Consider the following 24,928-nt stretch of genomic DNA (forward strand, 5'->3'; position numbering starts at 1 on the left):
TCTATCTATCTATCTATCTATCTATCTATGTCTGTCTGTCTGTCTGTCTGTCTGTCTGTCTGTCTGTCTATCTATCTATCTATCTATCTATCTATCTGTCTGTCTGTCTGTCTGTCTATCTGTCTATCTATCTATCTATCTATCTATCTATCTATCTGTCTGTCTGTCTGTCTGTCTATCTGTCTATCTATCTATCTATCTATCTGTCTGTCTGTCTGTCTGTCTGTGTCTGTCTATCTATCTATCTGTCTGTCTGTCTATCTATCTATCCATCTATCCATCTATCTATCTATCTATCTATCTATCTATCTATCTATCTGTCTGTCTGTCTATCTATCTATCCATCTATCCATCTATCTATCTATCTATCTATCTATCTATCCATCTATCCATCTATCCATCTATCTATCTGTCTATCTGTCTATCTATCTATGTCTATCTATCTATGTCTATCTATCTATCTGTCTATCTATCGCCATCCAGACATTTATCTATAATCGTAGTAACAATGTTTTCATTTTTATTTTTCACCCTTGACTTTGAACTGCTGCCTGTCAATATCTGTTCATCTGTGGTGAGGGTTTCCTCGTTGTTTCCCTACAGCATCCTGTCAGTGCATATTTATGACCCTGTATGTATATATTCAACCCTGTGTTGATATCTGAAAACCCAAAGTAGATAACTTGTGCAACAAATGCTTATTTTTTCTATTAAAGATGTAACGTTGTATAATAATGTTGCACTGAAGAACAGTTCAGAGAAATTATCGAAATCCCAATATTAACCTTAACATTCATGTCCATGATGAGTGTATGTAAACTCCTGACCATAACTGTAGGTCTGGCTATGAGGGACTTTACGTTCCCAAACTTTTCAGACCAAACCAAATGTACCAAGTATCCCTTCCCAGTGAAGATACCAACAAATCGATTCTTTCTCTTCATAAGATCAATTTCACTAATTTAACCTGACAATAGTCTTTGAGTGGTTAAATTAGGCTTAAATACTAGTTTGGGACTCACTGTTCTAAATGACCATCAGAACTGCAGTCAGATTCTTCAGACTCGTGTCCCGACCCGTTTTATATTATTAATTTGTGTCTGCAGAACAATTTTAATCATAACACTTCCATATACTGTTACTTCAGACACTATTAAGAGATCTTGGTGTTGTAAATTTGATTGTAAATGCTAAAACTGGCATTCTTCCAACATCAAACTATCCTCAGTGACCCATAATAACAGTGAAAACATGTTTTTAGGAAACTTTTACAAATTTCTTAAAAATCTAAAACTGAAATCTCCCATTTAAAAAAAAGTATTCAGACCATTAATTCAGTAGCTAAAATCATTAAAAGCCTCTGGCAGCATTTACAGCTTGGATGTTTCTTGGGTAAGGTTTGTGCTGTTTTTCCAGGTTATGCACACTTGGATTTGGGAAGCTTACCCACTCCAGTGTTGTCTTGGCTGTTTGGTTGAGGTCACAGTGGTGCTGAAAGGTGAAGCGTCTCCTGGTCTCAGGTTGCAGACTCAGGACAATCAAGTTCTACACACGTCAGTGCTTATCTGAGCAAACACCACCACAATTTGGAGGGCCACATCAAAGAGTTGTGGTTTTGTAAATGAGAGAGCAAAAATGTCTCTTTCCCTTTGTCATTATGAGTATAGACTTAAATTCTAAAACTGCAGTAAATTGTGCAAAAAATGGAGTTCCGGATCATTTCTGAAACAACAATATGTAAAAATTGCCTCCTTAAAACGCGTCACCATCCCCTTAAATAAAGATCAGTTTTTATTTGGTTGTTTTTTAATGGAGTTATCTGACTTTCAATCCTCCAACCCAGAGAAAAAAAAGAGGGAAAAAAACAAAAACAGAAAATTAAAAAGTTATTTCAGAAAAAACACATTTTGAGGAACACACTAGAAGCTACAAAACAAACTTTTTGAACAACTCAAAAAGATGGAAAAAAAAAAAAAAAAAAAAAAAAACAGGTTCATATTAGAACAGGTTTTTTTTTTTTTTTTTAAGTTACAAATTAAAATGGGCAAAAAGCATAGATTTCACTTAAACATCTTTTTTAAGCTTTTGATTCTGGTGGTTGTGAGGTTTTCCTCTGAGGGCGAATGAGAAAAAACACTGAGCCCGACCCACTGCAGGAAATACACCGGGACGCTCACCGTGTACTTCCTCTGACCCTAGGGAATAAAAACTTTATAGACTATGTGCGAGAGCTGCATCTCTTTGTCCATAAATTCTCTTTAAGATGAGCTCAAGAAAAGTGTGCAGCGTGTTTGCACGTGTGTGTTTTGTGTGCACGTATGGTCCGAAAGTCTCGTTGCACCCCTTTACTTTTGTAGTCCTCTCTTTTTGTATTTTCTCAGAAATACATTTCTCTCTTCTCTGAACCAGTCAGTAAAGAAGAAAAAAACAAAAAAATTGAGAACAAGCCAGTCTGCCGGTGAAGCTGCTGAATACAGTCTGTCAATTAGCCGGCGTTTCATGGTCTGACCAGCGTGTCGGTGGCCACGTGTTTCCCACGGTGGTTCAGTCTGTGACCGTGAACACAGGAAGCGTCCGGCACTGGGACGGCCGGCCCACGTTTCAAACTCAGAGGAGGAAGAGCAAACACGTGCCGCTGCCCGTCCGCTCAGCCCGGAGCCGTCGGAACCAGCAGATCAGGCGGTCCAGCTGACCCAAGGTAGACTATAGGACCTCCGTCAGCGGAGGTGAAGAGGAGGGCGAGAGGAAGGGTTATATGAAAAGGGCTTAGAGAGAGAGAGAGAGAGAGAGAGAGAGAGAGAGAGAGAGAGAGAGAGAGAGAGAAAAGGATGAACAGCTGGCGAACGAGAGAGCGGGAGTTTCACACTCATCTCGTTTTTCATTTGTGTCTCTGGAGAGCTTTCCTCTTCCTCCTCTTGAAGAAACAGCAGCACCTGTAACGCACAAGCCGCCATTAACGGTCTGCTCTAATACTCTTTCATTTCAAGTTATTGGTGCCAAAGAAGGAAGAAACATATCACAAAATATGTGACTTTCTGTATGTACGACTGAATGATAAATGCACTGAACTGTTAAATGCGGACCAATCAGCGACCAGTATGGTGTTTAAGTGTGATGACGCTGGAGACCTTCCAACAACAGTGGTGGTAGACGGACGGTATATGGTGGTCAATGGTTGCTCCAAGAGTTTAAAACGTAACCTAACATCTAAGGCCTTTAGGTTGCAGCGATTAGAAATAATCCTGAATGGAGCTTGAGCACGGTCAGACCTACAAAATCACAATTGAACTGAGACCAAGACCGTCTGACCATCGGGGATGAATTCACGGCACACAAACCCCGAAATATCAAAGAAAATCATCATTTAATTTCAAGGGTTGTTCTGAAATACTCGTCTGAAGTGTGATTGTCCGATTTCAGTCACACCACGTTCCTGTAAATGTTTTACAATACAAACCCTCTTTATTAAAAATGAAGGGTTGCTGTCTAATTAAACACTAAAAGGCTTTTATTTGAAATAATACAGGAAGTGTTGAGTTTGTATTCACGTGTACTTCACTAACTTTTACAGCGCAAATGGTGTCCAATCATAAGAAGACTTCAAGCTGATGTCGTGAATCTTAAATGTTAGTATGACTAATTTGACCGGTCCATTTGTTTTGATTTGCTCTCTTGCAGGACAAACACCTTTCAATTTTCAAACACTTAAAAAATGGACATGAATTTGAACCACAACTGTGATACTTAATTTCCTCACTTGGAGAAAAAAAGTGGCAGAGCGTCATGTTTCTATAATGTTGATATAGTCTACACATTAATAATACTTTAACGTGTGTGTGTGCGTGTGTGTTCTCACTTGGTATCATCAGCCACTTCAACCTCTGCGTTGGCTGTGATTGGTGCGTTGGAGTGTCCGGCAGTGGGGTCGTCTGTGTTCAGCTCTCCGTTGGTCGAACTCATGACCTGGAGGACAAACATGGAAGAGAAGCTTGATGAGCACAGAGCTGCCGACTGCCACGTCCGGAGCGATGAACTACAAAAAAGACTTGCATTACATCCACACTAAGCAGATCAATCGGAAAATGCTGTTTACGTGTAAAAACTTGTTTACGCACCAGTGACATTTTTGAAAAGTGCTTTTCCTTCACTGCAGAACAAAAGAAATACAGATTTGTCCTGCTGTCAGTAAGCACTCAGGAAAAGACTCTTTTCAAATGTGGCCAGCTTAATGTGGATGTTATCCTCAGAGTCCTTCAGAGCCGGGCAGTTTTACACCAGATACACGTTGTGCCAACATTCATCTCGTTGCCATGCATTTAGCAGCACCTCTGCTTCATAGCTGACACGTTTTTGGGTGTTCGGCTGATTTGAACTTTGAGGCCTTTAAATGTTTTAAAGCTGCAGCTTACATTTGTTTTTTTAATTTTGTTGTTTTTTTAAACTTTAAATTTGACTCTTCAAAACCTCTCAAGCGCAGTACTGAAGAGGAACAGGCTCAAGACGTAGGACCACAAATAGACCCTCAGCACTCCAACAGAAGCTCATTCAAAAATGGGCCAAATTTTTAAAAACACAATTAAAAACACAATCTTTCAGATCTCGATCATTAATGTCACTTTCAATAATGTGTGGCATGATGGAAATTTACTGCTCCAATAAAAACATGACATTTCTACTCAAAGCGGTTGCATCCTCTGGTATATATCGAGTCTCATCGCAGGCAACAGAATGATTGTCTGATACTAGTGGGGATGTGTGATGTCATAATCTGACATATAATCCTGGTTTTCAGGACCACCCGTCATCTACACTACGAATAAACGTGGTCACTATTACAGAAGACGTTCTTCACTAAAACACTGAGCAAATTATATTTGATTGACTGATAAAATAAAAGAGATTTAATGTGGCTCCACACCTAATAGGACAAGAGAAGTTTGGACCTACTTACTCAGAAGTTTTTCTTTATTTTTTTACTGCTTTTTACACTGTGGAACAAAACTGAAGACATCATAAAATACACGCATGTACTTACGGCGGTGTGATGATTCATTGTTACACACCTGTGAGTGGTGGTAAGTAAAAACCCTTTTCAGTATCTGGTGTGACCCTCTACAACTGCAACTAAATCTAAATTTTACCTTCAAATGGAAAGGTAACTCGCTGCCACACACAGTCACTCAGTAAATAATTGATCAAATATAATATTTTTTTATCCCGTTTGTTTGTTTGTTTGTTTGGCTTCTCTTTATCTACTTTTGGGACTTGGGTAAAAATCTGATGATGTTTTACATCATATTTATGCAGACGTAGAAAATTCTGTGGTGAAAGCTTTGCAAATAGTTGGCAAAATGTAAACCAGCTTCATGAGGTCATCGACTAAAATGGTTTCCAACCAGCAGTGACATCACCCGTTGGTTTGTGAACGGCCGTTACGAAGCCTGGCGTTTGGAATTTGTCCGTCGTCATCTTGCTAGTCCCGAGTGGTTTGGAGCAGGAAGTGACCATATTTGGGCGAGCTGGGGGAGGAGCAAGTGGGGGATCTGACTGATCTGATTGGAAATCCGGCAATACTACATCCCACCCACCGATAGCTGTAACCTGACTGCACCACAGGTGTGTCACTTTTTAGAGGCAACTTCTAGTGGCCCTTGGTGGTATTACAGTTTAAGGCACTTCTGCAATGGCATCATTTTTCGTAAGCAGAAGTTACGCCCAACAGAAAGGCCTTATCAAAAGTAAACTGGAGGAATTTCTTGTCTTCTTGAAGAGGTTGAGATCATTAGCTGTGTTGTGCTCTATTCAGCTGCTTCAGTCCGTACTATGGCAGGGACTGCTCCAGTAAGTAAAGAGAAACAACAGTCCATCATTACTTAAAGACATGAAGGTCAGAAATCACAAGCCTCAGAGATCACACATGAACATGACCGCAGATTAGAGCTGACATCAGTGCATTCATGTAGCAGACACATCATAACGTCAACTGTTGGGAGGCAACTATCTGGTCTTTATGGTCAAACACATAATCCACTGCTGAGGGAAACCACAAAGAAGAAGAAAGAAAAAAAACACAAGGAGTGGATATCAGACCAGTTAAAATCAGACCAGTGGAAATCAGACCAGTGGATATCAGACCAGTTAAAATCAGACCAGTGGATATCAGACCAGTGGATATCAGACCAGTTAAAATCAGACCAATGGAAATCAGACCAGTGGAAATCAGACCAGTGGATATCAGACCAGTTAAAATCAGACCAGTGGATATCAGACCAGTTAAAATCAGACCAATGGAAATCAGACCAGTTAAAATCAGACCAGTGGAAATCAGACCAGTGGATATCAGACCGGTTAAAATCAGACCAGTTAAAATCAGACCAGTGGAAATCAGACCAGTGGAAATCAGACCAGTGGATATCAGACCAGTGGATATCAGACCAGTTAAAATCAGACCAATGGAAATCAGACCAGTTAAAATCAGACCAGTGGAAATCAGACCAGTGGATATCAGACCGGTTAAAATCAGACCAGTGGAAATCTGGACTTTGGTCTGATAAGTCCCAATGAGAGGTGACTTGGTTCCAGCTTTCATGTCTTTGTGAGACGAAGAGAAGGTCTGCTATCAAAGCAAAGGGGACTCATGACGAATCTTTAAATGATTTAAATGATAAACAATAAACAATAACTGTTGACTGTGTTTCTTGGTTGTTTGTATATAATATATGTAGATATATACTGTACTGTATATACTGTGCATTTTATATTTTATATTTAATATTTTTTACTGCTATTTTATTGCTTTTCTATTATTCTATTATTATCTTATTGCTTCTGTATGCTGCTGTAGCGAAAAAAATTTCCCCTCGGGGATTAATAAAGTAACTACCTAACCTAACACACTATTTTGTTCAGTACATAATGACGTGTTATTTCGTGGTATCGATGTCTTCAGTTCGTTCTACAATGAAGAAAATAAATAAAGTACATTTTAGCGAGTAGGTTTGTCCAAACTTCTGAGTGGTATTATGATACCTTTTATAGTACATTTCAGTCCGCTGCGTGACACAAACCACGATGAGGCGTCACTTTCTGCAAAGCATGACACTATTTATGGCAAAGTAAGCCATCGCAACAAGACAACAGCAGCATGCTTTTACGAAGACCAGCAGATGTCAGCTAACGACGCTAACTGCTGGTGCAGCAGAATGCATTAGTATGTCTCAACATGGACTCTGTTAAATATCAACTTTCCAACACCACACTTACCTCTGCACTGCGTTTAATCACATGCCAAGTCACTACATGTTGCCACAGTGGACACCACTTACTGTCTCACAATCTCTAAAAGGGAAAATCAAGACTTAAAGGTGGAGTCAACGATCCTAATCCAAAACCGTTTTTGTCAAATCCAGCGAATATCTCCTCACGGGACGATATTTTCTTTTATTCTGTATGTGAGCTGAAAAAAAAAAGGTTTTTACAAAAACCTGGCTCTGTAAATGGGAAACAACTCAAATGGCTCAGATAGAGTAACACTGAACTATTACAGCCACCAGGGGTGCTGGTGTTCGCACACAGGACAGGGGGGGGGGGGGGGGGGGCTGACGTACCAAACAGCACAACATAACCACACTGTCAAGAAGAAGACGTTGCCAAGAAACAGCCAAGGAGGAAGGGAGAGGAACAAAATCAGAGTTAAATGCTTCGATCCAATGAGCTGCTTTAACATCGGCGAGACTTTCCAACAGCGGAGACGTCTGATTTTTGAAGGAATGAAGACGGTTTCTCTGTTTCTGCTGGACAGGTGAGTAAAACGACTTTTGCAATGTTTCACAGAACCAAAAGATCAGTGTTGTACTTGAGTCACGTGTGTGCGTGTCAGGTAACCTTACATTACTTGCCCACAATTATTCTGCTTACATACTAGTTTGCCACGACGTGGTCGTCACTCTGAGAAACCGTCTCGTCCTCTTTGCAGCAGGAAGTGTAGCGACACCAGGTACATTAGCGGCTGTGCTATTGGTCGGTTTCTATCATGGTAAGGGTTTTATAGCCACTGAGATCCAAGTTTGCTAGCACAGTGGGATTGTTTGGATCAATGCAAAATTCTAAATTCTATACTAGGTAACGTGATCATCTCTAATCCCTGTAGTTTTGTCGAACAAAGTAAACAACTAACTCTGACTAGTTTTTACTGGTTTGTATTTTGGATCTTGTGTTTGTGAGCTTGCATGTTGTTCCTTTGTGGATATTTTATGCTTGTTTTGCTTTGGAAATGAGAAAGACACATCACCTCCCATGCAGTATAAAGCTGGAACGTCTACCAGTTCGTGTCGGTGCGTCTATGAATATTGGCGGCCAAATTTCTGAAGGAGCACTGAAGGGAGCGGCGCATTTCATTGGCTGTTGTGTTCAAACATCAACAGTCTTTATTCTGATTCGTTGACTGGACCTTTAAAAGAAAATAATGACATATATTCAACTACGTCTGGAGACCTGTCTCTAGTGTCACTCTTCTACACCAGACGCCCCCCTCCCCACACACACACACACATTTATCATTCACAGTTATGGGTAAAATGGGTGTTAAAATCACAACAATTCTTATGGTTAGAATAATAACCTACTTAAGTTCTCTGCTAATGACCTCTGAACTCTGCTCTGTCAGTAAAGAAGCCAGGCAACCACCCTCTGTCCCCTTGCAGATATTGAACTACTGAACTACAGTATGAAAAAAACAAAAAAAAAACATGATGTCTCAAACTAATGTGGACAACAAATTTGTACAATTTATTTTTTCATATGCCCATATGAGGGAATAATTGAGGTTGTGACTTGAGGTCAGCCCTGCTGCAGAGACAGAGAAGGCCATGCAGGCAGACAGATAGACAGGTAGGCAGACAGACAGGAAGCCAGCAGAGCTAACCCTTCCTCTCAGTACCTGGACAGACCCGCCCAGCCTATCAGCAGTGAGATGGGAGCCCAGCAGCTCTCGATTGGTCACTGGAGTGGGCTGGGACTCACTGCCTTTCCCCTCTGGAGACTAGAGGAGACGGGAAGCCGTTCGCAGGAGAAACAAGAAGGAGGTTGAGGAAGAAGGTGGTGGAGAAGGGGAGATGGAAAAAGGACGGTCGCAGAGAGGAGGTGGAACAGCGTGAGAGAAATAGCAAAAGAAGTAGGAGGATGAGCAGATGGGTGAAGAGAGAAAAAGAAAGAGTGACAAAGGAAATAAAAAAAGAAATAGTGAGTTCAGAGTCAGTATATGGTGGAGGAGCAACAGGAGGGTGAGCACTCAGTCCAGTGGGCGTGTGTGGAGGTCCTGTGCAAAGGAGCTGCTCTTCTTCAACCACACTCATCACACACTTTCTGGCTCCCAGTACAAAGTGGGAACTGGTGACTCAGTAAACATGGATAGATTTCATGTGTGATTGTAAAAGTATGATGACTGATATACTGTGACACAGAGGTAGAGAATAAATCTGATTCATTTGAATGTTTGTTGTAAATCCATATAAAAATCAAGATGTGTCCTTCTGCTATAAACAATGAACCGGACTGAAGGAAAGTCCTCCTTTTACTTCAGGGATAAGGGATTGGTATGATTTTGCAAAGTGTGACATCAAACAGACAGCCACAAATCGTATTAGCTTAAAGATGTACGACAGTCCTGACCATTTAGTATTCATAGGTTTTCTTTCTTCTGTAGCAGTAAAACATTTTAAAGGAGCCTCTAGAAATGAGAAGACTCACTGGCCTCACATCATTAGAGCTGCAAACAACCCATTAAAGCAGACTATTTACTCTGATTCTCTCTATTCAAAAAATGATTATTTGATCTGTTATTGTCTCCTCCTTGAATATAGGATAATCCCCACTATTCAAAGGTGATTCTCTGAAAAGTTAGTCTCTCTATGGTCAGACGGATGTGTTCAAACATTGTTGTGAAAGGAAACAGACTGGAGACAAAACAAAATGCAACCTGTTCATTTGATGTAATATTATTCTGAAAATACTTCTGCCCACTGGTATTTTTTTATTTTAAAGGTGTTAGTGACATCCTGAAAGTGCTGCTATTTCATTCTTGCACAGCTGCTTCTAGTATTTCAATGTCTAAATATATAAAATGAATACAGCCCTGATAGCAGTGATTTTCTTTGGTTTCACAAACTGGAATTGAGAAAAGATGTTCAGGTGTAATTGAAACATGTTTTTTGAAATACCTGTTGATTTTTTTTGGCAGCATCACCGAGCCGTACCATACAATGAACTGAATGGGTCACATTACATAAAGTATGCTTAAATCGACACAAAAGTGAAGTTGGGGCAGGGTGTTGTCGTGCTGAAAATATGTCACCCAAAACAAAATGCAGAAGTTGTACAACAGCTTTGTAATAAACAGTTTAGCTGCTAATTGAAAGTAGTGTATTAGTATCTGTTAGCAGTTCATTTTAAAGGATAATCGTGGTTTATTTTGTCCACTAATCTAAAGGTTGGCAGTTCAGTACTCAGTGTCCTCCTGTCCACATGCCAGTGTGTCCTCAGGCAGGACACTGAACCCCGAGTTGTTGCTGACGGCCGGCGAACACTTTTCACTTTTAGTGTGTGAAGAGGTGACAGGGAGGCAAACTGTGAAGCGCCTTGAGTCTGCTGAGGTAAAATGAGTGCAGATTGTTTCAGCCTGCTGGATTTATCCTTTAATTTGTCTATTGTGGCTCTACGGTCATGCTAACTTTGAACTATTTGCCTCTGTTGTTGAGATTCTGGGAAACAAGCTACATGTAACAGAATATATCGAAGCAAAAAAAATGTAGATTCACTGCAGCTTTCCAAAAAACTCCCAGATTTTTACGTACATCGTTTTAAACGTCTGTTTATAAGTCTGACTGAATTCTAACAGTAATTAGCGGCTACTTTGCTAACTGTATTAGGGATCTGCATCCGGGGCAAATTCCTGGTTGACCTCATCACTGGCGTATTAAATTAAACCTGAATTATCCTTTAACTTCAGGCGATAAAAAATAATTATCCCAGAATTTGGTCATTATTCACTTGTTAAAATTATGAGGCAAAATATAAATATACTGTTAGCTTATAGCACCCAACCCTTTCTGTGAGTGCAGTGTGTAGTTTGCATCAATATGTAAATGAAAAATTGTTGATAAAATAGCATGAAAACTATATTTCACACTATTTTCAAACAACTACACAGCTGGATTTGTACAACAAACCAATTCAAGCACGTACATTGAAGTATCTTTCTGACACATGCTCAGCCTCCATCCATCTGTTATTTATACCCGCTTTGCCCTGAACAGGTTGGCGGGGGATCTGGATCTGGGTGAAGGCCGGGTCCACACTGGACAGGCCGTCAGTCCATCACAGGTCCAACACAGAAGGACAGACAGAAACAGGCAACCATTCACACTCACATTCACACCTACGGGCAATTTAGGATCCCCAATTCACCTGACATGTCTTTGGACTGTGGGAGGAAGCCGCAGGGCCCGCAGAAAACCCGCAGAGGCCCCGGTAGAAGATGCGAACCCCGACACAGAAAGACCCCCGACGAGGTACGAAGGCAGAACCACTGATCTGACACTGATCAACAGAACCACATTGAAGGGCAATGCTGGGATTTTATTACATTAAGTCAGCTCAAGAAGTCTCAATCTGACAAATGTGGAGCATTAAATTAATTTCAGGCACAAGCGTTGGTTGTTTTACTTATCGTCTAGTTTGTTTTATCGTCTAGTAGTGTGTACTAATGTGTGGGGAATAATACTGGAATATATAATGTTGAGGATGTGCTGCTGTCACCTGAAAAGGTAAATTTTTTTACCTGGTTCTCCACTGGCTTATCAGCGTCATTACTGTGACAGTTTCAACATGTGCCTCGGTGTGTTTTCTTCACGTTTGTAGTTGAATATGCTCAGTTTGCCAGCTGTGAGTGTTTTATCTTGACCACTCCACCTGTTCATACAAGAATGTTATTCAATATTCACTGAGAACTATTTGATTATGGGAGACATATGATATGCGACCCGTACCTGGACGAGTTTGCACCGCATCTTTTTAATTTACTTTTTTGATGGAGCTCTACAACAGAACGTTTTGTCGGCTGCAGCTGTCTCAGTATTTTCTGCTGTTTGTACTGTAGCATCTAATCTCACAGAACCGCACACTTTCACTGCGGGCTGGCAGTAACACGACCACCACAGATTACATAACAGACAGCAGCCTTGCTCTGCTGTCGATCAGACTACAGCTGCCGTCCTCTGTGAACGACCCACACTCAGTGTGTTCGAGCTGCTCGGTTGATCAGTGTCAAAAAAACATTGTGATTCGATTTGGTCAACGGTGATTAAATGCAGCGTTAATACTGTAACACAAGACTATCAGGATCCTGGTATTAAGGTGCTACAAAAACATGAAATATAACAATGAGGTGTTCAGGTGTTAACCCTTATTTTACTGCTTGGACGTTTGCTGCTATATTTAGGAACCGAGCATGTTAACCCGGCAGCGAGGTCGGACAACTTTGCCAGTGGAGAAAACAAGAAAGTGATGAAAGCTGAGGGAGCAGCATGTTGAGGGAGACGCAGGGCAGCTTCATGTAGCCAGAGAGGAGTGAGGAGTGAGTGAGTGAGTGAGTGAGTGAGTGAGTGAGTGTGTGTGTGTGTGTGTGTGTGTGTGTGTGTGTGTGTGTGTGTGTGTGTGTGTGATGAGTGAGTGAGTGAGTGAGTGAGTGAGTGAGTGAGTGAGTGTGAGAGTGTGAGTGAGTGAGTGAGTGAGTGAGTGAGTGAGTGAGAGAGAGTGTGTGTGTGTGTGTGTGTGTGTGTGTGTGTGTGTGTGTGTGTGTGTGTGTGTGTGTGTGTGTACCTGGTTTTTGGTCTGCGGGGCTTTCTCTCGGTTGCTTGTCTGAAGTGGAGTCTCACTGGCCACTGGACCAATAGGAGTGGGCTAAACACAGGACGTGAGGTCACAATGGGAGAGAAAGACAGGAGGGAAACACACAGTTGGTTATTAGCCATTCCCGTATGTGAACTTTATATCCCGGTTCTTCCCCTGTACGAACTCTACTGGAAACATTCATACGGTCCAATAATATTCATGATAAAAAATAGTGGTTACTAGAATTAACTCCAGTTCTGTAGGTAAGTGCAATGCGTCTACTGGACTTTTGGTGAGGCCTTCGACGCTATCATTTACGCTCTTATTATTAATGTTCTTTTAAATATTATCTATGTGTATTTATATGCAACAAAAATAGTTATTTTCTGCATCGTACCATTTCCTTCAGCCTCTACAGACCTTCAAGTGTCAAACGCTTCCAATTAATGAACAGACAAGGCAAGATGAACATGACGAACCTGATCTACAACCATTCTGCTGTCGTTTTCAATTATTCCAACACCGACAAGGAATAGTCTCATCATTTCTACTTTCCTCACTCATGACTCAGATGACACATTACTTAGAAATTGTTTTAGGATGAAGGGATCAGGACTTTTTGACTTTGTGGGGAAATAAATCTCAATGGATAGGAAGACTTTCAGTTCCTGTTAACACGACACTTCAGTCATATGACCATGTTATCACTGTCAAACAAATCTCACACCATTGACTGTGTGTGTGTGTGTGTGTGTGTGTGTGTGTGTGTGTGTGTGTGTGTGTGTGTGTGTGTGTGTGTGTGTGTGTGTGTGTGTGTGTGTGTGTGTGTGTGTGTGTGTGTGTGAGAGAGAGAGAGAGAGAGAGAGAGAGAGAGAGAGAGAGAGAGAGAGAGAGAGAGAGAGAGAGAGAGAGAGAGAAGCACCAAACACACACTAACCAGTGGCTTCCCGGTCCAGTCGTACTGGTAATCAAAGATGTATCCGTTCTTGTCAAAGAGGTCCGTGAAGAGTTTCCTCAGGTAGTCATAGTCTGGCTTCTCGAAGAAGTCCAGGCGACGCACGTACCGCAGGTAGGTGGCCATCTCTTCTGTTACACACACAGGGATGCAATTCACACGCACACACACACAAAGGCAGGAGGACACACACATGCACCCACATTCATAGATGGAGACACACAAAACTGAGATCAACATCTACTCTTCATGCAGCAGCCGCATAGGAACAACGGGCCTCATTCACCAACCGCTCTGAATACATTTCTTTAGAAAACCCACTTACACAGTTTTTAAGTAGATTCTGGAATTCACCGATGTTTTCTGATTCTGGATCTGTGTGCAGGTGAACGGGATCTTACAGGTTCTTACGCTACACTAATAAATATGACAGAGACCTCCGGTTCTGAACAACTGGAGTTGGTCTTCCTCTTGGATTCCGGTACTCCACAGTTTTTTCGTCATTGTTTTCTTTCTCTCAACTCCTCTTTTTTCTCCCTTACTTCCTGTGACTCCATGTTTTTCTAATTAGGAAAAATTGGGCTGTGGGATTCATCAAGATAAAAGCTTGTGTGCAACCAAATCTGGGGTTTAAGACCACTCCGTGAATCTGACGTTGACCTTTATTAAGAACAAATTAGAGAAAAATCTTAAGAAGATATTGGTGAATGTAGTGGAGGTGTGTGTGTATACAAACCTGGGAAGTTCTCACAGAGGACCTCTATCGGTGTGTCTCTCTTTGTGTCTCCGATCTTCTGATAACGTTCTTTCAGAGTGTCAGCCTAAAAAAGAGAGAGACAGAGGGAGGAATTTATTCATAACATGCAACGGATAAATGCAAAGTGACTGAAGACAAAGTGAAACACGAAAGAAAGAAAAAACAAAACAAAGCCAAACAAAGATGACAACTGATGTCTGGCTGGCGGGTCGGCTGTCTGCTCACCTTGAGTCCCTGCCAAGGCAGGCTGCCTCGCAGAAAGTACATGAACATGTGGCCAAGAGCTTCCAGGTCATCCCGCCTGCTTTGCTCTGAAATAACAGAGAACAAGAACAAAGGCTGAAACGCCACGACGGCATCATGGATGTTAAATTCAACACCTTCAAAGCCAAGAACACAAACACTACATGATTCAACGACCAGTCTGGTTCTGGTTCTTATGATACCGGTGCTATGAGACAGAGGGAAATGAGTGTATGCATGTGAGGCTGCAGGTACGACGCTCAATCCCTCTCAACTTCAGTTATGTTTTTACAGCTTTTCGGATTTAGCAGTGACGGTACAGAACATTTTCCGTTAGCAGAGCAGCAGCAGCATTAATTTCAGTCCTTCATCAATGTCTATTCAGGCTGCCTGAATGTGGCTCACCCACTTCATAGATGTAATAAATGGACTTAAATAAGTGTAGATATACTCCTATGTCTGGGGAGGTACTTTCCCCATTACAATAGGAACCTCGCTGACGTCAGTGTGCAGTGATTGGTCGAACAGGAGCACCGGCGACCGCCATGTTTAAAACACGCGTGAACAGTTAGCCTGGTAAACTACAGCTACGAACGAAGTCGTTTAAAACAGCAGCGGTCCTCTGAACTGTTTGGTTGGAAAACGTCAATTGTTTGTGCTTTTTAATTAGCAAAAATGTCAACCTGAATAAAGAGCTGTATTTCAACATCATTGCTTTAAGGCACCCACACTGGCTGCTGATTGGTCTTCCCTTTGGAGTTACTGTGCTATCGTTCATGCAAACAGGGTTCCCAGACTATAATCACAGTGATAAAAACTGAACCTGTGAGCAATAGTCCATGGCCAACAGAAACTGAATCATTCTGCTGCCATAAATGTATGGAGGGGCAGTTGTTGTTGGACACTGTCACCAATGGCAACCAGGAGAGTTAGCTGGATAGAGAAGTGCATGAGACCCTCTTTGAGATACTAACGATAAAGTAAGAAAGATGACTAAAACCAGCAGACAGAGCGGATGATCTTTGACTGTGTTTTGTCGCCTGACTCTATGTTTTAGCCCCTTTTGGGACTTCACCCGTAATGAAAAACCAAAACCAAAACAGGTGGGTCTTTGGGGCTTGATCCCTCATCAGACTACTCTATGCATGAATTGTCAGTTTATAAAAGTGCATTTTATATGAGGGCGCCTGCCATGGATTAGGATGATACTTGTGAGTTTATGTTGCAGGGTGAAGCAGCTCACCTTTCCCCAGGTGTGTATTGATGCTCATGTATCTCGCAGTTCCAGTTAGACTCTTGTGTTCTCTGTATGGGATGTGTTTCTTGGTCTCCGGGTCGATGTATTCTTTAGCCAGGCCAAAGTCTATGATGTGGATGGTGTGTTGCCGCTTGGAGCCGGGTCGGCCCACCAGGAAGTTCTCTGGCTTCACGTCTCTATAGATGAGGCTTCTGGTGTGGACAAACTCCATCCGAGTTATCTGAGGGAGAAGACGGAGGAATTTACATACAATCAGCCAACCGAGGAAGTCCAACAATAAAGTACAAGATTTTTTTGACCATTATTATGTAATATATACAAGTGTAAAAATATTTGTTTTACCAGTTGTATGGCTATCATGAGTACGGTCTTTAGCGAGAAGGTCCTGTCACAGAGGTCAAACAGGTCTTCTAAGCTGGGTCCCAGTAGCTCCAGAACCATAGCATTGTATTTACCACATGGTCCAAAGTAAAACACCTGAGGTACACCCTCTGGAAAACCAATGAAACAGCAAGACATGAACAATGATCAAACATCAGTCACCAATCAAAAAAGTATTTATGCCCCCTACACCAAATTAATGCCATTTTACATTTTATTCATATTACCAGTTAATTTAGAACATCCATACTATGTCGGGTCGATTTGATTTTTTTAATTAAATTAGATTGTCTCTGCCCTCCCTCAGTCAAACATTGAGTTAGCAGTCCCTGCACTGAATATGAAAATAGGCCTTCCGACAACTTCTTTACAAATGTTGGTGTAATTAAACTTGACTGATTCCAACATTAAAAAAAACATACAGCACCTAAAATGAAAAAAAAAATAATCAAAGAGCTGATGGTTCTCACCTGAACCTCCCAGCTGTTTGTAGAAGCGATATTCTAGGTGGAGCTGTGGTGCCCGGGACTTGATTGGCTCCTACGCAGGAGGATTATGTTACAATCACAATGATTCTCAGTCATAGCAGTCAGATTCAAAACAAAAATAATCTGGGCAGAAAACAGGACAGCATTGATTTGCATTTCAAATTTGATAAAATTGTAGAAAAGTACAGATCAGACGAGAATATAAAACCATCTCCAAAGCTCAGAGCGCCCAAGATCTGCTGCAAAGAATGGGATAAATTGTCCAACTCCAAATATAGCAGGCTTTTAGAGAGTCGACCAAGAAAACTCAAAGTTCAAAGAGTCTGAGTATTCTTTTTTATAAATGACAGATTTAATTTGATTATGAGTTAGAGTGGAGATTTATGGGGGAAATGCCAATTTTAGAACTAGAATCAGCTTTACCGGCCACATATGTTAACACATACAAGGTTCTCTCAATGTGCAAAAATAAAAACAGACATAAGCAGACATATAAAGAATAAGAATTAACCATTTAAATTAAATCTACAACAAAATAAAATGTGCAAAAGTGAAAAACTCTAAATACTTTATGAGGCAAGTACATAAAAATGTTTAAGTGCAATTACAAACTATTTTCTGTCATTTTTAAGTGACTAATGTTATCAAAAAAGACATTATTAACAATAGGGATATCATATTAATAAAATAATGTGTGCTGCCCTACAATGCAATAAATTTGACTAATTGAGTTCATGTTTACCAGTTTGATAGCCACGTATTCATTGGTGTACAGGTTCTTTCCAAGTCGCAGCTCTCCAAAGTTCCCACAGCCGATCTTCTTTCCAACCCGAAAGTTCGGGCCGACCATCAGAACCCCGGAGTTGGAGCCGGCCCCCCGGCCGCTGTGCCCCGACCGGCTGCCTGTCTTCCCAGACATCCTCTTCCCCTCCTCTGTCTCCCCCTTTCCTCCACCTCCGCCTCCGCCTCCGCCTCCGCCTCCACCACCGCCCCCTCCTCCTCCTCCTACTCCCCGCTTGTCAAAGTCCATCAGTTTGTGGTAGCCTGGCCTCTCCACGGTTAAGCTGATTCCATGCAACCAAAACAACCACCAAAACAACTGCCTAGCGGCGTGACGGTCAGACGTTGCGGTGGTCGACACTGGACCGCACTCTTTGACTTTAAAGAGGACTGGGACTGAGCTGTAGCAATTTAGGAGGAACTACGATGGATGTGAGACGAACTAAAAAAAAAAAAAAAGGGGATCTCATGAAGAACAAGATCTTAGTTGGGCGGAGCTAACTCGCTGTCAGCATGAATCTGGATCCAAAACAAAACAGATGAGAGCTGATGAGAGCAAAAGAAGGAACAGAAGCTGTTGATTTTTTAGTGGGTGGGTGGGTGGATGACTGAAATAAAAAGAAATGAAAAGATGATAAGGTTTGGGGGCAATACTAGCGATGACTTTATACCCCCTTGTAGGGGCCAGAGATGGTGATGAAGGATAATGGCCTGATCTGTCACCATAAGTGGCTGGCCATATGCTAACATGCTATATGAAACTGGGAAGCAACGCTAGCTTCGGGCTCAGGCATAACAATTTACCATGACAGTAGATAAATGAAACAAAAGGAGTTCAGAGGGTCTCTCTCTTTTTTTTTTTTTTTTTTTTTTACATCGAACTCTTAGTTATTACGTAATACTTCTGTTGTTTGATTTACTGCCATAGGTGTAAGCAAGACAGCTTTAGACCAAGACTTCCTATAATTACTGGACTTGTGTTCTCGTCCCAGGTCCCACAGGGGCTGCTAACATGTCACCCAGCTGCTTGGTCCTATAAAACACTAGGCAAAGCTTCGGCCGCTGGCAAGTGCTGCTGTGTGTCATACCACCTGAGAAAACAGACAGAAGAAAATAAGAATTAGATTCAAAACATTTTAGAAACGGTCCACCATATTTTCACATCAAATGTATGATACAGTACATTTAGACAACAGGATTTTTTTGTAGCAGTAATGAGAAATTGCTTTGACAGCCCATCAACTCTGGTCTATTTAGAAAGGATGGTAACAAATCACTGATCAGCAACCAAAGTATTCTGGTGTTGTACTCAACCTCCTGAGCGAAGAGTCACATTATGCTTAAGTATGTAATAAATCATATGAATTAGTATCAGATTTATTAGTTTTTCCAGAGGTGCTGATCTTGTAGAAATGGCTACATGAGATAATAAATTTTGGCAGATAAGATTTGAAAATGAACAGTAACCGACTGAGAGTAAGAGAAAACCAGGCCAGAGCTTCTCCTCCAGGGGACAGGACATGTTCTCGGGTGGTTCAGATTCCTTCTTCTAGTAACACTCATTACAGATACTCCAATTCCTTCCTTCACTCCTCCAAGTCCTCTTCTCACTTCACTCTTTCTGTTTGCATCCAGTCTATCTTCACCTCTCCTCTTCTCACACCATTTTCATTCTACTCAACATAAGAGATGCACAATAAATTTCAACTTATGCCTCGATGTGATCTCATTTTTAAATGACAACAATTCTTCCACATTTTCATTCACAATATCAGTTTCATAAAAACAAGCGCTCCTACTCTCTTCTTCAATAAATGACCACCTGGAAGCGGATGTGCAGGTATCATGCCGAGTAGTGCCTGCTCACTGAGAATAGCAAGCACCTCGCAGGACGACGTACCGCTGCAGGTAAAACTGTCAAGATATTGTGATGATTTGGCAAAGTAGTTGGCCAACTGTTTCAAAACAATGCAATGTATCTTTTTCAGGTTCATTAATGATGAAAAAAATTATCTGAAGTCTGTCTTTTTTTTTTTTTTTAAACAATTGATGATTTATTATATCTATAATATGTTTCATGTGTTTTAAATATACTCCGATAGTTTTAGATACTAAAACGGATAGTTATAATAAACAGTTTAAAAATGTGAACAAATGAATTGGCGGTGTTAAAATTCTTCTTTTTTTTCCCACAAAACTGATTGTTTCTGCTGAGCAATACATTCCCTAATATTTCAGCTGCGGTCAGTATAAAATGTATGGAATTCATACCGTCAAGACATAACAGCCAAAAATATGAGGTGCATCCTGCGAGGTTCATGCAATTCTTATACATCAGGCCCCGTCATGTTATTATCAGTTGTCTTCTGTATTGGGTAATAAAGTGCAATAAACATTTATATTAAACTAAATTGTGAGAGAGTCATGATCTCAGTTCTACACCAAAAAACCATGATGGTCATTTTATCCAGAGCGACGCAGCCTTAACTCAAGACGCCCCTTTTCTCTCCCTGCTCTCCCTGTAAATGCTTATTGGGATGCAAGTATGCACTAGAAAGATGAATCAAGCTCTGTTTGTGAAAATCTAGAATAATCTTCGATGATTTATTAGTTGTGTTTCACTTGGGTTTTATAACACACAAAAGACTAGCACAACAACAACTCATTTTAAGTAACGTTAAACAAGTAGAAGGTTACTGCCCCCTCATACATGTGTACATAAATACAGGCTTCTTACTTATGATACTGACATGGAGGACACAGAAAAAGAAGGATCAGACTGCAGAGGAAGAGGAAATGTCTCCGATCGTGGGTGAGGACGTCAACGCGTCTCCTCTGAGGTCATTAACAGGAACAACATCGCCTCTGAGGCAGGGTCACATATGAACTATGAACATCAGGGTTTGCTGAATTTCTGCAGAGGCTTCTTGGAAATGCTTGAGGACAATCCAGACATATGTGCTTCTGTAGCCCCGACAACTCTTCTCTTCTCTTTAACTGATCACAACGCGTTAGCTTCAGGACTCGTATTCCTCCACTTAAACTTTTAGCATATATCAATCATTTATGCTGATCAGCTGAATAGTTTTAAACCAGGATCAAATAGCTTGTAAATAAACAAGGTGTTTCAGATTCATGAGCTACAGTTGTTATTTCAGTGTATCAGATGTGTCAATATTTAGGTAAATATACAGACACGTATTAGATCCATAACTGGAGATCCCCTGTATTAAAGGACTCGGCTCAGGATCTGGCTCCATGTATTTTAATTGGGACGTTCCTACTGTAGTCATTGGGGCACTTAAAGTTAAAACATACATGTTCGTATTAGGGCTGCCCCCTCAGGATCATCGAGTCTAATCATCAGTCCGAAGACCCCCCAACTCCAATCTCTGTTTCTCAGTTGACTCCTCACCCCCTGGAGTACTTCTTGCATAATGCTATTAGTAAGTATCTTTTATGGTTTGTCTTATGTTCAGTTATTCTTCTGGAATCTTTGCAAAAAGTTGTTTATTTGCCCGTGATGGAGCTCGGGCTCAGTGAACTGGAAGCACGGCTCTGCACCACAAAAACCCGATCGTTAGCTGCTAAAGTTAGCCAGCGCCTCGGTAACCCGTGCGAGCAGAGCCAGCCAAGCTCGTCCTCGTCTGAACAGAAGCCCAAGAATTACAACCCACCAGCTCCACAGGGAAGAAATGAGTTATGTAACGCAATATTAAACTATACCAACATAAACAATATCGCCTCATTCTATATTTTATTTGAAAATATATCAATATATCCAACCCTGCCCTCGTAAAAGCTTAAATTATTTTTTCTTATGGCTAGCTGGGTGTAGGAGAGGAGGAATCTTCATATGTACATGAGAGAGCATCAGCCTTGTGTTTTAGAAACCAAAACATGAACCAGGATACACGACGAAGGTACCATTAGTATTTTGTAAAAGCCATCTCTCTCTTCCTGGAGTTCATGCATTGGTCTGAAGTGTTGAATCTGAAAAACCCTGATTCAAGCAGAGGCCAGATCCAGATGTACCACTGTGTTAGTACAAACAACTATCTAGGTCAATTACAGTCTAGTCAGATACTGACATTCAGATCCCATCAAACCCCTGCAACTAGAGGCACAGGATATTTTTAGCAAATAACAGTGGCTGAATGCAAAAAAAAAAAAGAAAAAAAAAAGGGGGTTGACACTGATACCGATCTGTAAAGACTGCAGTAGGTGACAGGAGCTTCAACAGTGCAGCTGCATTGGGCTCTTTGCCTGAGAACCTGAATGTGTTTCTGTGGAAACGGTGCTCAGCTGAGTTGGATCAAATGAGTGAAATAGGTTGCTCAACAAACAAGCTCGTAAGACTTCCTACAATCCGATTCCATTGATAAAATACGTTCTGCTCTGACTGAAGTTAGATCTATGCCTTTAATTACACCCCTGAAGCACTATTTTGTTTTACTCTCCCACAGAGGCCTCTGTCAGATTGAGCAACTAACTGCAAAAAAAAAAAAAAAAAAAAAAAAAATCAATGCTGCTCTATAGGCCATATATGAGAAAGGGTTCGGCCTGTGCAAAGCTACAGGCACATTCCCTCCCACACACTGTGGCCTCCGCTAAGAGAAGAGTTTGCAGATCTTGTATATTTACAGTCTATAAGCCTTTTACTTTAAAACACATATTTCAACTAGCTTTTTCTGGTAAAACTTCTCCTTGCTGCAATCACTGAACAATTTTTCATTTCATTATGCCTGTGCATGATATTTCTATCTTTCAACAAACTCGGGGTATTAATTATTGACCAAGTTTAAATTTCTCAACTACAAACCATGTAATTAACTAGGGAACATGTTTTAAAATAGCTCTTTTCTTCCTGACCACAACTGATAGTGAGTTAACATATGCTTAACAGTAAACTATACTGGAAAATATACTTTTTACATATAAAAAAAAAAAACAGTATTGAAGATGATAAACAAATACATGGATCCTGCTATTCAAAACTGACTTTGTTGTCTGCAATGTTTTGCATCATTCTCCCCTCTTCAAGCTAAGCAGTGTCAATTTATTTAGTGGCTTATTACTACGCTCTCTAACCTGCGTGAAACCTCACAAGCAACACTATCCGCCACACAGTGTGCTGCAGGCTCCAAACCTGACCCCATTCACTGGGCAACAGGGACAACAGACTCAATAGTTTACCACAAGAGAAATTTGACGCACAAGAACCGTTTCTTGCACATACCAATTTAGATGCAATTGATTTAATTAAAATCTGCTGACACATAATGCACCACCTATGACATATAAGCCTTTTGATTTATAGCATTTCATGCAAATGTAATCTATGAGCTACAAACACAGTTTATTACATCGCTAATGATGGGGAGAGCTCACTTTGTGTTCATTGAAAGTTAGGAACATGAAAAAAAGCCTGGTGACAATACTTGATATCATTGTTTTACATTTCCCAAGCTCTCTCCTGGCTGGGCTGTACTTTAGATACTCCTGCGTGAAGCAGCAACTAGTGAACACATGGCGTCCTCTCCCTCTGCCAGCTGAGCATGAAGCAGTGCTTACTAATAATAAACTTCCTGAGATCATTTAAAAACAAAAGTTTTCCCCCTGTGACAGGTGTCATTAACACTGTCAGCTAAAAAAATAATAATCTAAGAATACCTTTTTAATAAATATCTATGTACGACCTCTTGTTTAGTTTGCTCTGGTATTATATTTTCTATAACAAATGACCAAATTACTGCTTTCTCTGCATTACCTGTCACCACGTCCTCCATTGTTTTATGTGTTGTAAACAGCATTTCAACTGCATCTTGTTTTTAAGGCATATTAGAGTATCACTGACAAGCTGATGGGTGCATGCAGACGCACAGCTGGGGAGCAGAGCCTTTATCTAGTAATCACTCGGCTCATTTGAAGCTTTTCTCAGCATGTGAAACAGAGTTTTTAGAGGAAATCCAGCAGCTCTTCGTGTTTCTACATGGCCTCGTCTCACCACCACAACGAGTCGACCGGGCTGCACCAGCTCTTTAACTCCATTCTACAAAAACAAGTCCGAGTGCTGGTAAACACTTTAAAGAGGCTGCAAATCAACGCTTTGTTCAAAGCTGTCGGTGTTTAAAATTTGGGGTGAAAAAGCTTCTCAGGAGCAGAAGAGCTGGAGTCTGCTAATGGTGCTAACGTTAGCCGATACGACTGCAGCAGATTTCAACATTCAGGAGGCTGCCGACTGTTAAACAAGACGACGGAGATCCGAGAGTCGTTCAACGACGACGGCCGGTCGCCCGTCTGAGACAAACACTCGTGTTGTTGTACGTGAGACTCCACCGAGCAGGAAGTTCGGCTTAGGCCGCAGGAGTTTGTGTTTGGCCTCAAGTGAAGCTTCACAGCGTTAGCTTCATTGAAACAAGTTTCCAGAAGGCTATATGTGGAAATGTATTAGCGAGTAAAGAAAAGTAATGTCGGGCAGTACAACGACGACGTGAACAGACGGCGGTGTTTACTTCGGCCAGAGGACGACATCAATAGTCAGCTAACGTTTACGAGCTGCTGTGGTCGTAGCTAGATAGACGCTAACATTAGCTAACGATAGCCAGCCAGCTAACTAGCCACTGTTGGCTAACGCTGAATTTCTGCAGTCATTCATAAACACCATCCGCAAATTGTACAAACACGCGTGTGTAAAGCTGGAAATAGAGCTTACGCACCTAAATCGGCTTTTCTTTGTGTCGCTATTTCTATATCTCGGAATAAATTGTTCTGGTTTTTCTTCGTCTCGTTTTCCGGCTCATCTCTTTTTTCTGGGGATGTTTGGCTAACCAGCTGAACAGAACCTGCCAGCGACGCTCACGCAGTTTGCGCAGATGGCGCAGATGGCGCAGATGGCGCTGAGTGCGGCGCAGTGGACGGAAGGAGCGCGTGCAGACCGCTTTGAAGAATATCCACCGACAATCTGCGTGGTGTGCGTGAGAGGAGCCACGCGCACCTCTATCGGTGGAGAAAAGTTGATTTAGACTTGTATGGCTTCTTGCTGAGATTATGAGTGTGTACGTGTTTTATGAGAGTGTGTATGTGTTTTATGAGTGTGTATGTGTTTTATGAGAGTGTGTACGTGTTTTATGAGAGTGTGTATGTGTTTTATGAGAGTGTGTATGTGTTTTATGAGT

The 24,928-nt window shown here is 41.2% G+C and overlaps 1 protein-coding gene across 5 annotated transcripts; it reads right to left on the reverse strand.

Annotated features, from left to right (window-relative positions):
• Window positions 1–1,768: 1,768 nt before the first annotated feature.
• LOC138212723 (casein kinase I-like) lies at window positions 1,769–24,711 on the reverse strand. 5 transcript variants are annotated; one of them, XM_069173230.1, is made up of 12 exons: window positions 24,470–24,711; window positions 17,713–18,841; window positions 16,953–17,022; window positions 16,444–16,592; window positions 16,087–16,321; window positions 14,826–14,911; window positions 14,580–14,664; window positions 13,826–13,971; window positions 12,877–12,957; window positions 8,939–9,040; window positions 3,857–3,963; window positions 1,769–2,933 (listed from the first exon to the last, which is right to left on the reverse strand). In XM_069173230.1, the coding sequence occupies exons 2-12, from the start codon at window positions 17,998–18,000 to the stop codon at window positions 2,879–2,881; spliced, it is 1,404 nt and encodes a 467-aa protein (XP_069029331.1). In that variant the 5' UTR covers window positions 18,001–18,841; window positions 24,470–24,711; the 3' UTR covers window positions 1,769–2,878. The 5 variants fall into 5 exon arrangements, with proteins under 5 accessions (XP_069029331.1, XP_069029329.1, XP_069029330.1 ...); XM_069173228.1 differs by having other exon boundaries at window positions 13,826–13,974; XM_069173229.1 differs by lacking the exon at window positions 24,470–24,711 and adding an exon at window positions 19,222–19,753 and having other exon boundaries at window positions 13,826–13,974.
• Window positions 24,712–24,928: the final 217 nt, after the last annotated feature.

The sequence above is a fragment of the Embiotoca jacksoni genome, unplaced genomic scaffold, assembly GCF_022577435.1.
Source record: "Embiotoca jacksoni isolate LCO1_2020_lvr unplaced genomic scaffold, fEmbJac1.0.p SCAF_59, whole genome shotgun sequence".
Lineage (NCBI taxonomy): Eukaryota > Metazoa > Chordata > Actinopteri > Embiotocidae > Embiotoca > Embiotoca jacksoni.

What these genes read in the sequence shown, in the direction of transcription:
- LOC138212723 (XM_069173228.1), bottom strand. Translation starts at nt 18,000, where the DNA reads ATGGACTTTGACAAGCGGGGAGTAGGAGGAGGAGGAGGGGGCGGTGGT. An exon ending in CAATACACACCTGGGGAAAG is followed by an intron (nt 14,912 to 16,086) that starts GTGAGCTGCTTC and finishes CTGTTATTTCAG; the next exon opens with AGCAAAGCAGGCGGGATGAC. An exon ending in GGCTGGGCGGGTCTGTCCAG is followed by an intron (nt 3,964 to 8,938) that starts GTACTGAGAGGA and finishes TTTGTCCTCCAG; the next exon opens with GTCATGAGTTCGACCAACGG.